This window comes from Clinocottus analis, unplaced genomic scaffold, assembly GCF_023055335.1.
Source record: "Clinocottus analis isolate CAN_PGR_092001 unplaced genomic scaffold, fCliAna1.0.p SCAF_22, whole genome shotgun sequence".
Taxonomy (NCBI): domain Eukaryota; kingdom Metazoa; phylum Chordata; class Actinopteri; order Perciformes; family Cottidae; genus Clinocottus; species Clinocottus analis.
This window is the reverse complement of record NW_027175954.1, coordinates 10,825,844-10,837,500: the sequence shown is the minus strand read 5'-3', so window position 1 is coordinate 10,837,500 and position 11,657 is coordinate 10,825,844. Positions and strand designations below refer to the sequence as shown.

Below are 11,657 nucleotides of genomic sequence, written 5' to 3'. Positions count from 1 at the left end.
CAAAGTACTGGAAAAGAGGAATCCATTACCTTCAGACAATATGAGAGGGAAACACAGGAATGGGAGAGGATGCATATAGAAAGACAAATTAAAAGAAATGAAGCCAAAGTAAAAGAAGAGGACAGGAGCCCTTGGGAAAGAAACACTACAAAAGTTAAAAAAAAGAACAAGTCACCCTGTCTGCTGAAGGGATGTGGTTACAGGCTGGGAAAGTGTGTGTAAATGTAAAGTGAGACAGAAAGACCAACAAAAGAAAGCTGTAGGCTGTTTCTTTTCCTCTCAAAGCCAGATGTGTTTCGGGCCAAAGTGGGAGATAGAGAAGAGGAGAAAACCGAAGTTGAGACAGAGCCATAGATTGAGACAAATGGAGGCAAAGACAGAAAGAGCTCATGTTTTTCTTGCGTCTGGTTCAACGGCTTGTGTGTATGTGTTACAGACAGTGAGAGAAAACAAACATCGGTAAGACAATGGAAAGGTGAGCTGGCTGTTTCTCGTGAATTTCACTTATTTTAGCATGTCGACTGGCAGCTGTGAGTGTGCTCAGACGGGGTTATTTGATTGTATTGTGTTAACATCTTGCACCCTCTTCTGTCTGTGTGTGCGCTAAAGGCAACGAGCCAAGTAAAACAAACATTTATCACTGGCTCGGCCTCTGAGTCACATCTCCTGTGTGGCTCTATTGTAGGAAAACAAACATTATCCACATTCCTTTCTTTCATAGAGACTGGATATTGATTCCTGAATGCATCACAGGGATTTTTGGCTTCATCCCAGAATTCCACAGACGGTCACAGAGGATTTCACTTTTGGAATGAAACATTAAGTTTGGAAATGTTTGTGAAGACGTTGAGATGGTGAACACACAGCTTCCATTGACACTGAGCTTTTCTGATCTCTGTACGTTGTTCATTCCTTGATTTATTCAGTTAGGTTTGTCGACAATCTTTTATTTATTTATTTCACTTCAGGAAATAATTAGATCCGTGCCAAGCTGTCTACTTCAACATGGTCACACTAAAACCAACACAATCAATGCTCACACCTGCAGAGCCTCGTTTGACTTTTGGATCATGAACCTAATCGGCTTGTTGGCCTCAGCCGGTCCTCTCCGAGTTAAACTGCGCTGAAGTTAAGCAGTTTCATGGAAGCCAGTCCTGGCAGGAGGACTCTGGTGTTCTCAATGGCAGCCACTATTCACCTCATATTCAAAAATAAACACACAAGCACGCACACATTGAGCCTGTTGCTGCAACAGCTTCCTCCTCAGCTGTGCGTGTCTGTGCGTTTACGCGCGTGCAGGAAAAGCTGTGTTGTGAATTCTTCGTCACCTTTTAAGGACAGCATGTGTGTGTCAGTTGTTCAGTTATAGGTGTGGTCTCGTGTTGTGTTTACAGGTACATGAGTAGGAAGATATGTTCAGTGTGTGTCCATATTTCAGTCTCTTCAGCCCTCTTTCACTTTCACACACGTAAGGATCTCATTCCTTACCAAAGGTGGCAGTTGCAGCTCTGGTGTTGGAGCCAGGAATAGTTTCCTGTGGTACAAACAGTGTTGTCTTTGTGTGTGTGTGTGTGTGTGTGTGTGTGTGTGTGTGTGTGTGTGTGTGTGTGTGTGTGTGTGTGTGTGTGTGTGTGTATGTGTGTGCGTGCGTATGCGTGTGTGTGCATATCGTAACCCTGACATTTTCTCCCATAGATCTTTATTCACCCTGTTAAGTGTTACTGGCTGCTCTGTGTCTCATCCTGTAAAACAGAACGTTCTTTTTCCAGGAACCATCGTCCACCTCTACGCAAACATACGCAGACGGAACATTTTCGGAAATATGAAATTGTTTAAGGAGTCTTTCAAAATTCGTAACTTATTCATATTATGATAACAAGGAGAATGAACAGCTGTAAATTGTAACCGCTGTTTTGCCATAGAACCCAACGTCCAGGCTTCATAACAGATGATGTAAGCCGCTCCTCTCCTACTAGTCACAGCTAATATAGCACTTGGGTCCTGTATGCACGGTGACCAACCACTCCCTACACACACACACACGGATACATGAAACCAACGATAAAAAGGCTGGGCATGCAGCTACAAGGCGACATTTTATGTTTAGGCAGGATGTTGGTGTACAAACATGTTGTGACCTGTGGACAAAATGATTTTGTTTTTGAACTGCACATAATCCAACAAGTCCTGATCGACACAGTCCCATTGAAATACAACACTACAAATCCCACCGGCACCGCTATCAGCAGCAGTGATGGGCCAGGAAGGGAAAATGGGCCAGTATTCAGTGTGTGTTACCAGCGAGTGTTGTGAAGACATGTGATATTCAGCCGTCTTATCTTTTGTTGGAGTGGGCGTGAGCGAGTGTTCATTTTATAACCGTCCACAACACTGTATCGCTGTTCAGAGCACAGCACTTCTTAGTGCACCAAAAATATTTCTTATGAAATTCTTTCTCATTATTGTTTTTCATTTTATTTTTGTGAATTCAAAGAATTAAAAATAATTGTGTGCATCCGCTGATTCAGTTCAAAAACAAAGTTACTGGACCAGTTACTAGTGGGGTTTAATCAAGATTCTATGTTACTGAATATCTAAAATATATTAACAATCAGATCTTTAAGTCAACAAAGAATACAATTCCTTTTGTAGTTCTTGCAACTCAAATATGAGTTTGAAGGTATTTTCTTATAGGCTAAGCTATTTATTGATGAAAAGAAAACAATCTGATTATTTTATACCTAAAATTAATTGTTACTTGCTACCACACAGTACATTATTTGTTTAGCAGTGAAAGAAAGACATTATTATTCGACGATTGTTACAGGACTGAATTAATATTGTAGATCTATCGACACAACACATTCTGAGGTTTTGGCTTGGAACCAAGTAAAATCATGTGCTGCTGTATCACTATTTTTACAATAGATCTTAAACAATGCATTTACTGCAAGATCAATGGAACTTAAAATCCCATTGTTATCTGTGAACAACCAGCATCAGCAAGAAACATAAAGTTGGGGCTATGACATAGCGGTGAATCCCTAATGCCAGTAACACCAAAGTAAAGCTCAATAAGTTTGAAAGCAATGGAGGATAAAAGTAGAATTATCTTGGTGACATACTGTGGGGGTATATTTCATTTCATGATTCTCTATTACCAAGACATGTTTCCAGCTTCTCTCTGGATAGGGGTTTAGAGAGAGAAGCGTAAGGAGGGAAAGTCTGGAAAACCCCAGTCATTCCCTGTGGGCTGTCAGGAATGACCTGGATCTGCCAGGAGAGGAGGGGGAAGCAAGGAGGGAGTGAAGAAGAGAATGACAAAGGAAGAAAGAGTGGGGAGACTGGATAGGAGGAAAAGAACAAACAAAAGGGAAATTGAAATGGGTTAGAGGTGCGGGGTTGAAAAGAGTAGAGGGGACCTGGGGCCTCTATTAGGGGCCAAACCACTCCACCACAGAGTACGTCTGGAAGTGATCACATTGGAGCTGAATGGGGATGGGGGGTTAACGAACACACACACACACACACACACACACACACACACACACACACACACACACACACACACACACACACACGTGCACACAGATGTGCACTAATGCACAAGAATGCACCCCACATACAAGATACTTTTACAACAGATGTTGACCACATGATACATAGCCTACACCCATATAAAAATACGCAGCATGTCTTAACACACATGAAACACACACGCACACACAAACACATTAGAGACAGAATACACGCTGTTGAAATGTGTGAGATGTAAAATGTGTGGGAGTCTAATCAGCGTGTGGATCGGGTAACCAGTTTCCACTGGTTGAGGTTTCTGCCTCTGTCATTTTCCTCTTGCCTGTGCGATGGTTCGACCACAATCAACTGCTTTAAAGTCACATCAAATCTCTTTTCACACGCCGGTGCCAACCTCAACCCTTCCAAGAACGGTCTGAAATAGCTAATTCCAGTGATTACGTTGGATGTGCCATCTGGCTAGGACAGCTTGGCTCAAGTGAGGAAAGATGCACATGAATCGAAGCTTCACTTATGCTGCACCAGCGGGTCAACTCAATCAGACTTGATCAGTTTAAATGTGTACATCGACTCTTAGTCACGGTATTGTGTATCCACCAATTTTATTATGGTTAATGATTTTCAAGTGACTTTGGAAGTGTCAGAAATAATCAGGTTATGGTGACAAAATCCCAGAGTACATTAACATAAACTGTTCTAACCTGGTTACTGTAACGTCTGCATATTTATGACGCAACGATGGCTTATTCTTGGTGTGTTAGTGCCGACCAGAGAGTATTTGAGAGTATTTTTTTAATTCTTACATTGTAAATGTGTCTAGATTTTACAGCCTACTGTTGAGCTGTAGAAACGGACTTAGTTTGATAGAAGTTTCTGTTTTTGTTTGAGTCATTTCATTGTTTTGTAAAGTATCTACGAGTGTAGCGGTCTATAATTAGGTAATTTACTAAAGGGAAGTAGTTGTGATCCATTTGTGGACACACTGCTATGTACACCAGTGCAAATGCTGCTCAGTTTAGTTTATTGTAACATGTTTAATGTAACAGCACATACTCTAAACCTCTCCAAATCTTTTGAATCTTCTGCATTGCCGTTGATAATGAGAATGATGATCAATGAACAAACTGAGTAAGAAACTTGTTTTCTCACTTATGAAGTTGAGACATTTCTGACTGATGACCTGACGATAACCTCATAGAAACATCAAGTCATCCAGGAGACTCCCATGTGAGGAATCATGAGATCATTAAAAATACCAAATATGACTGGGATGTAAGAAAACGTATCAATGCATATAATTTATGTTTGAGGACCATTTCAGATTTCTGCAGGTAAATTAAGGAAGATGCTGAGTTTTTTCTTTCAAGGCATCATATTTGTTGAATCAGACAATGTCCTGTAGAACTGAACTTAAATCACCAGACAGGAAACAACTTGTACAAGACTTAAAAAAAAGTTTTTTCGAAAAGACCAGTCTGGAGCCCTAGAGCCCTGATTAATAGTTCACATGCATATTGCAGATTCATGGCAGACAGTGGCTCAGATGGCACAGACGGTATTTCTATTATTTTGGATGTTAGAGGGACTGAAGAAGTTAACATTGTTTTACTTTGATTGAATGCATATGGCAGTATGTTCTTCACAAAAGATTGCCTGGTCTACCTTTTCTTAAGATATTGTACTATATTTATTGTAACCCCTGTATCATGATATATGTTGTCTTGCCTGTTTCTTGCCAGCACACAATCCTCTGACGTACTATATAAATAAACTATAAGCATGATTAGTGGACAGATTAAAAGCTTCTTACGGATTTACAGCTTGCCTGGATTATTTATCTAGAGAGCTGAGTGTGATCGGTGTTGCATGTTCGACAAAGTTTTGCGTTTGTCTCTCTTTCTGTCTTCACCCTTTCTCTCTTTTGTCTTTTCCTCTCCTTTTGTTCTAAAAAAGCATTTTAAACTATACCCCATAGTTAGCTACTTATGTATGTGCAGTATGTCTCAGTTGAATGATCTCATCGCATGTCTGAAAGAGAAATCACTGTTTTGTGTGCAGTGTGTTTCTCTGTGTGCTGTTTTGCATTATTAGGAAAAATAGGACATGACTCAAAGCAAGTTTGGTCTGGAAATGTGTTTGTTTGACGTCTGTGGCTGAAAATGGGATTAGTTATGCAAAACAAACATCACACTTAACTGTAAAATTGGGGGCAGGTATGCCTAAAGTTCACCTCTTCTCTCTCTCTCTCTCTCTCTCTCTCTCTCTCTCTCTCTCTCTCTCTCTCTCTCTCTCTCTCTCTCTCTCTCTCTCTCTCACACACACACATACACACACACACACACACACACACACACACACACACACACACTGGAAGCCTCAGCTCTCTGAGGAGGCTTTCTTGCAGAGCAAGCACAGCCAGTTCACAGAGGTCTCCACCCACACACGAGACAATGAGTGTGGGTGCGCCGCTCGCCTGACTATGTCATGATTTACATGTGTCTGTGTGTGATAATGAGCCAGGTCCTGTGAAAAGCGCAGCCAGTCTGTGTGTGTCTCTGCATGTGGCCTAACTTGCTGCATGCTCGGACAGCTACCTTTTGGCACTCGTAACCTGTGTGAGCTTGTATGAACATGTCTCATCTGTGTGATGACGGAATTTCCTAATTCATGTCTCTCTGTGCTTCTTTACAGTCAACTGCAGTCTCTGATGGAGGTGAGTAAATAATTCCATCTGACACTCTTAATGCCTCTTATAACAATCTATGACTTCTCTTATTGCCTTCCCTTATCCTTAAGTTGTTGTGATCCACTTTTAATGGGGTGAAACAAAAGGCCCAGTTGTTCTGTTCTGAAGTGTACGGATACGACCATGTTCATTGCGCACACCTCATTAATATCTGGCTGCTTTCAAACAGTCTGGTTTGACCTGCTCAGCATCTGCCCCACCTCGGCCTACTCTGCGGAGTTTGGATAGTAAAGATTGTCCCACATTTAAGAACATAAGTAGCACAATAACAACAACTAGTGGCAAATCACTGACATGAGATATAGAACATGGCGCTGTTAGACTGCACAGTAAAAGGCTAAATTGGTTAAAGTTATACTCGTGTGCTTGTGAAACAGCATTTTATATTGAATGTAGTAGTTTAATATGTGAAAGTTCATTCCCAAAAGCAATTTATATTCTGTGGAATCCTGTAGGGTCAATAGTTTTAGTTTCAGATGGCAGATAAAAGGGGAAAGAGGAGCAGGAAACGAGACTAAAAAGGGCAGAGAATGCATGACAGACATGTTTACAGCCAGCTCCGATGTCGAAGTGTTGATGGTCACTTGTTCATACCACGTGTCTGTTGAAGAGAGGCTGTGTTGTTTGGGAGTGAAGTGGAAAGCTCGCTCTCTTTGCAAGTTATGTGCATGTGACGTCGGAAGCATAATGGTAAAGGCACGAGTGAAAATGTTTTTGGTTGCTTTCAGTTATTCAAACTAGATCAATATCACCAGTATATATTAAGTGAAGTGTTTCTGCACGGTACTCAAGCAAGACACTTGCTCAGTCTTCATCGACTCATTGGGAGCTGGTAAACCCCTGTGGATTGGTTTAATTTTGAGAAAGAAGCTGTGTATTTCTATAAATGATCTTGTTGCTTATTGTTGCATCAGATAGCGTAACAAGTGAACACTAAGGAAAAGGGTGCTGGTTGACAGTTCTTCATCCTGCACAGTTAATTAGTGTAGAAACTTATTAGTTCAGAAAGGCATTAACGGTAAAGGTTTATCATTAAAGGTTAAATTATGTTACATCAAAGGCAACAAACCTAACAAGAGGGAAAGTAGCTATAATGTGCTCAACAGTAAGACATAGTGAAACTCGAGATGCAGATGATCCAAGTTCCAGCTAAGTATCTCATGATCAAAGACACAAAGATCAACTCTTTTAATAAATGAGAGGGAGACTTGTAATTCTTACAACAAGTTACTTGGCCGTGATCGCTGAAAGTTTTCTCTTTTCCAGCTGCAATTAGAAATACTTACACACCAACGCATCACTAGTTGTAATCCAGTATAAATATATATTATTTTACAACGAGCCAAACTGAAAGAGTACTTCTTAGTAGCTCAAGTCTATTGTGATGCTACATATTTGTTTGCCCTGTTCAGTAACATTAGGAATGCAGTATTTTTACCTTTCTTTCTAAATACTTCCTACTTTACAATGAAATTCTTCCAATGCTGCTGAAAATTACTGTGCCTTTTGAATTTGAAAGTCTCAAATTGTTGTTTTTTTTGCCTCTTCAGCTCCCCTGAAGCTTGTTTCTTCTACGCCAACAATAATAAGCTACACACCATATTTTAATACAACGAGGGATGCAACCGTCCGTCATTGATGTGGATATCAGTCCAGTGCGGACTCACATTAATGTGTACGATGTCGGTAGATATAAGGCTAAACTATTCAATTAAATGTAATGAGGCATACATCCTATTAAGTAAACACTGATATTGGATTGGCACTCGGTTTCAGATAATACCCAAAGTCCAGGTATTGCTATTGGGACTAAGTATGTCTGATCAGTGCATTTCTAAATGCGAAATAAACTTATGAGCGTCATAAAATTTTTTAGACACTCATGAAACCAAATAAAATGTTGAGTTTGACTGTACATCACAATTTCTCCGATATGTTGAAACCACTTGTTGTGGTGTCTGTGCCTCAGCGGGTCCTTTAACCACAAGGCTGGGGGTTCGGCCCCTGACTTAAAGTGTCTTTGAGCAAGACCCTGAACCCCAAATTCCTCTCCGGGTGCTTCACAGCAGCTGACTGCACCTACATTCTTAGTAAAGTAAAATGTCATAAAGTTAAAGTTAATCTTGATGGGACACTAGGAAACGGTGTGTTTTCAGTTAAAAAACATATGTTAATACAATATAAAACAAAACACACTCAACAAATAATTTGCTTTAATAAATAATATGATTTGTAATAATAAGTTCAAAAGCATTTAAGCCTCACACCTTCAGACTTCAGGATTTGAATTTGAACGTACATCTTTTGAACTTCCTCTTCAGGTATTACGGCAACAAATTCATGCACTTTTTTTTGTGACTGCAGGCCTCATTATGGTGGCCTTCCTTTAACCAGCTCCTCATCAATACTGCAGTTCCTCTCTGTGTGTGCATGTGAATGCTTTTGTGCTCTGCCGTTTTTAGTTCCGTCCTCCCTTGGCTCTGAATTATTCATCATCTCAAGGCCTGTGTGCTTGGATCACTTACCTACCTAGAAGCTCACAGCAGTGTGTGTGTGTGTGTGTGTGTGTGTGTGTGTGTGTGTGTGTGTGTGTGTGTGTGTGTGTGTGTGTGTGTGTGTGTGTGTGTGTGTGTGTGTGTGCATACGTGCAAGTGTGTTTCTCTGTTGTGACCTGACTCTCTTTGAGGTCTATCAGGTTGTCTACCAGGTTGCTTACCACCACCAACAGCCTCTCTCTCCTTCCTTCTTCTTCTCGTCTTGTTTCCCCTCTCTCTCGCTTCCCTCCTTTGATGTTGTCAGCTGTGCGTGTTTGTGTGTGTCTGTGTGTGTGTTCTCCATTTTGGACTGTGTGTTCAACCTGTTGTGTTTGAGGTTCGTCCATACTCACCCTGATAGGGTGAGTATGGATGGAGGGGCTTGGTCTCCCCTTAGGATTCGCTACCTGCCCCGCTGGCACCACACTGGCTCCTACCAGCTCTACCCGGGTGAGGAAACAGCTGGTGCTTCTTCTCCAACTAAAGAAAATGTAGTTTTCATGCATGAGGAGCAAAAAAATCTGACATATTTGAAGATTTGATGTTGTGTGACAGTTTAGCTTTAGTTTAGTGACAGTTTTTTAAGGATTGACAAACAAAACAGGAACCCGATGCAGATGGTTTGTGTAATAAATTGTTTTATTTAAACTACCAGCTGCAGAGTTAACCTTTCTGTGACTGTTGGATAGCAGCTGTAAATTACTGTACCTTTTTGCTCTTTCTTTTCTCTATAATGGTAAAAGTGAGAGTCAGGAGTAATACTCCCTGTTGAAGAATTCTGAGTTTACTGAGTTCACTGTGTTTCTGAGCTCTGCTGAGCATTTTAACTATACTTCACACATGGATTTCATTTTGCATGCTTAGCTAATTATACCCTCCAGAAAATGTAGATAGAAAAATGATCTTTAGAATTCACTTATCCTACTTAGAGCCGTTGAAAAATGGTTTCAAATCTTAAGTATGTCTTTATGACATTAAAAATGAATGTTTTCAAGTTTCCAGGCCCTTTTAAATCTTACTACATAATATATCTGCTTAACTCCAGTAATTAAGGTGGCAGAAATTGGTATGTCTTACTCTTGTTAATTGCATTTTTCTTGTTTGTGTTTGGTTGGCTATGAAAGCGAAGGGAAATCAATCACTAAAAATAAAAAATGTTGTTTTGAAGAGGAACATTTTAGAATATTACTCTTGGCAGTGATGTAAATTGATGTGTGACACAACTTTCTTGTTGTTAATCGCCATTTATGACTGTTGTGATGCACCTTATAGTGTTGGCGTGTGTCTGTAATAGACAGGCGATGATCTCGTAAGACTGTGACAGACTGCGTCTGTGACACAAAGAACAAAGTGATGGGTTTGTGTCTCCCATTCACAGCAAGAGATAAGCAGAAGTCCAATCAGTCGTTTACTAGCAGTTTGAAAAAAACATAATTCTCAGTTTAAAAACTTCCATTAATAACATCATTTTTTTTTAAAAAGTGCAAAAGCGGATACCACACAATAATTATTCATTGATAGCCAAGTTTATAAGTTTGAAACCACACAGGACATACTGGTCTTTCAGTTTATTTACAAGAATTGCACCGACTTCCCCACCTGACCAGTGATGTCTTCCTTCTGGCTGTTCTTGTTTTTGTTTTATCTCAACTGAGTAACACACTTTCAGTTATTTAGTCCTGGAGCCCTGTTATTCTGGTAATCCTCAGCTTCTCTCTGGGCTTTTGCCCTAGACGTTCGTCGAAACATTAGGAACCGACGTGATGAGATCTTGTGGAGGGAATAAGAATACATTCTTCTATGGATTAAGCATCTATGCACAAGCATTTGGTAATGTATGCTTTTGGAAGTTGTTGTGATCAAGTCAAGACTGTGACTACACAGAGAATAGATAACGTGTACAACGACGCGTGTTGTTAACATACTTTCAACGGTTCAACTGAAGTTGGCGGGAAGTTGCAGATACTTCTGTTGCATTTTGAAAAGATAGTGGAAGTACATTATGTTTCTGACTTTCGATGGATTTGTTTTTATTTTTGTTTTACACAAAGGAGTTTCTGATATAATGCAAAACAGTGGAACACGGTCCTTTTTCTATTGTGAACACCAGGTTATTATCTCCGCTATGGAGGTTAGATTTTCCGCTTCGTGTTTATTATTCACACATCTTGTTTCACTTCTCCAAAGGTCCCTTCTAGATTTATCTTTAATCTTGCATGTATTCACTATATTGTGATATATAATACATTATGTCAAACTTTACTGCCATTGCTGGGATTGTGGGAGTAAAAGGAGGCACTAAATCATGAAGTACCTTTTTTTTTTTTTTTTTTTTAAACAACACAGGAGTTAAACATAGGCAGATACATTTTGTGAAGTCAGTTTCGTTGATTGTTTGAGTGAAAGCATGCTGTTGGGGAAGCGCCTTCAGACCGAGAAAAATTCAAAAAACAGGGAAAAATAACCATTTAATTTAAACCATATCACCCTTTTGGGATCAGACCAACCATTGATTGTGCGGTTGTGAATGTGCACTTGAAAAAGGTAGAGACACCTAAAACCAAGTGTTGTAATCGTTACACCCTGAATCATTATCCAATCGACTTATTCATGTTGTGTGCATTTGTGTTTGCTGTACAGAGCTTAACAGCGTGGAGCTGCAGGGCTGCAGCAGCGACAACAGTCTGAACAGTAATGCCAGCCTGCCCAGCGTTCAGAGCCACCGCCGCCACACTGAGAGAAGAGTGGCGAGCTGGGCCGTCTGCTTCGAGAGGCTGCTGCAGGACCCTGTGGGAGTCCGCTACTTCTCGGTACTATCACAGCACATTGCTGGTGCTGTA

At 40.4% G+C, this 11,657-nt stretch overlaps 1 protein-coding gene across 5 annotated transcripts in view; it reads left to right on the top strand.

Annotated features, from left to right (window-relative positions):
* rgs12b (regulator of G protein signaling 12b) overlaps window positions 1–11,657 on the top strand; it is a 39,849-nt gene that overhangs the window by 20,359 nt on the left and 7,833 nt on the right. For all 5 annotated transcript variants that reach the window (XM_068588877.1, XM_068588874.1, XM_068588875.1 and 2 more), the window contains exons 6-7: window positions 6,229–6,250; window positions 11,458–11,627. In XM_068588877.1, coding sequence (XP_068444978.1) covers window positions 6,229–6,250; window positions 11,458–11,627 — 192 coding nt within the window. The remainder of the gene's footprint in view (window positions 1–6,228; window positions 6,251–11,457; window positions 11,628–11,657) is intronic.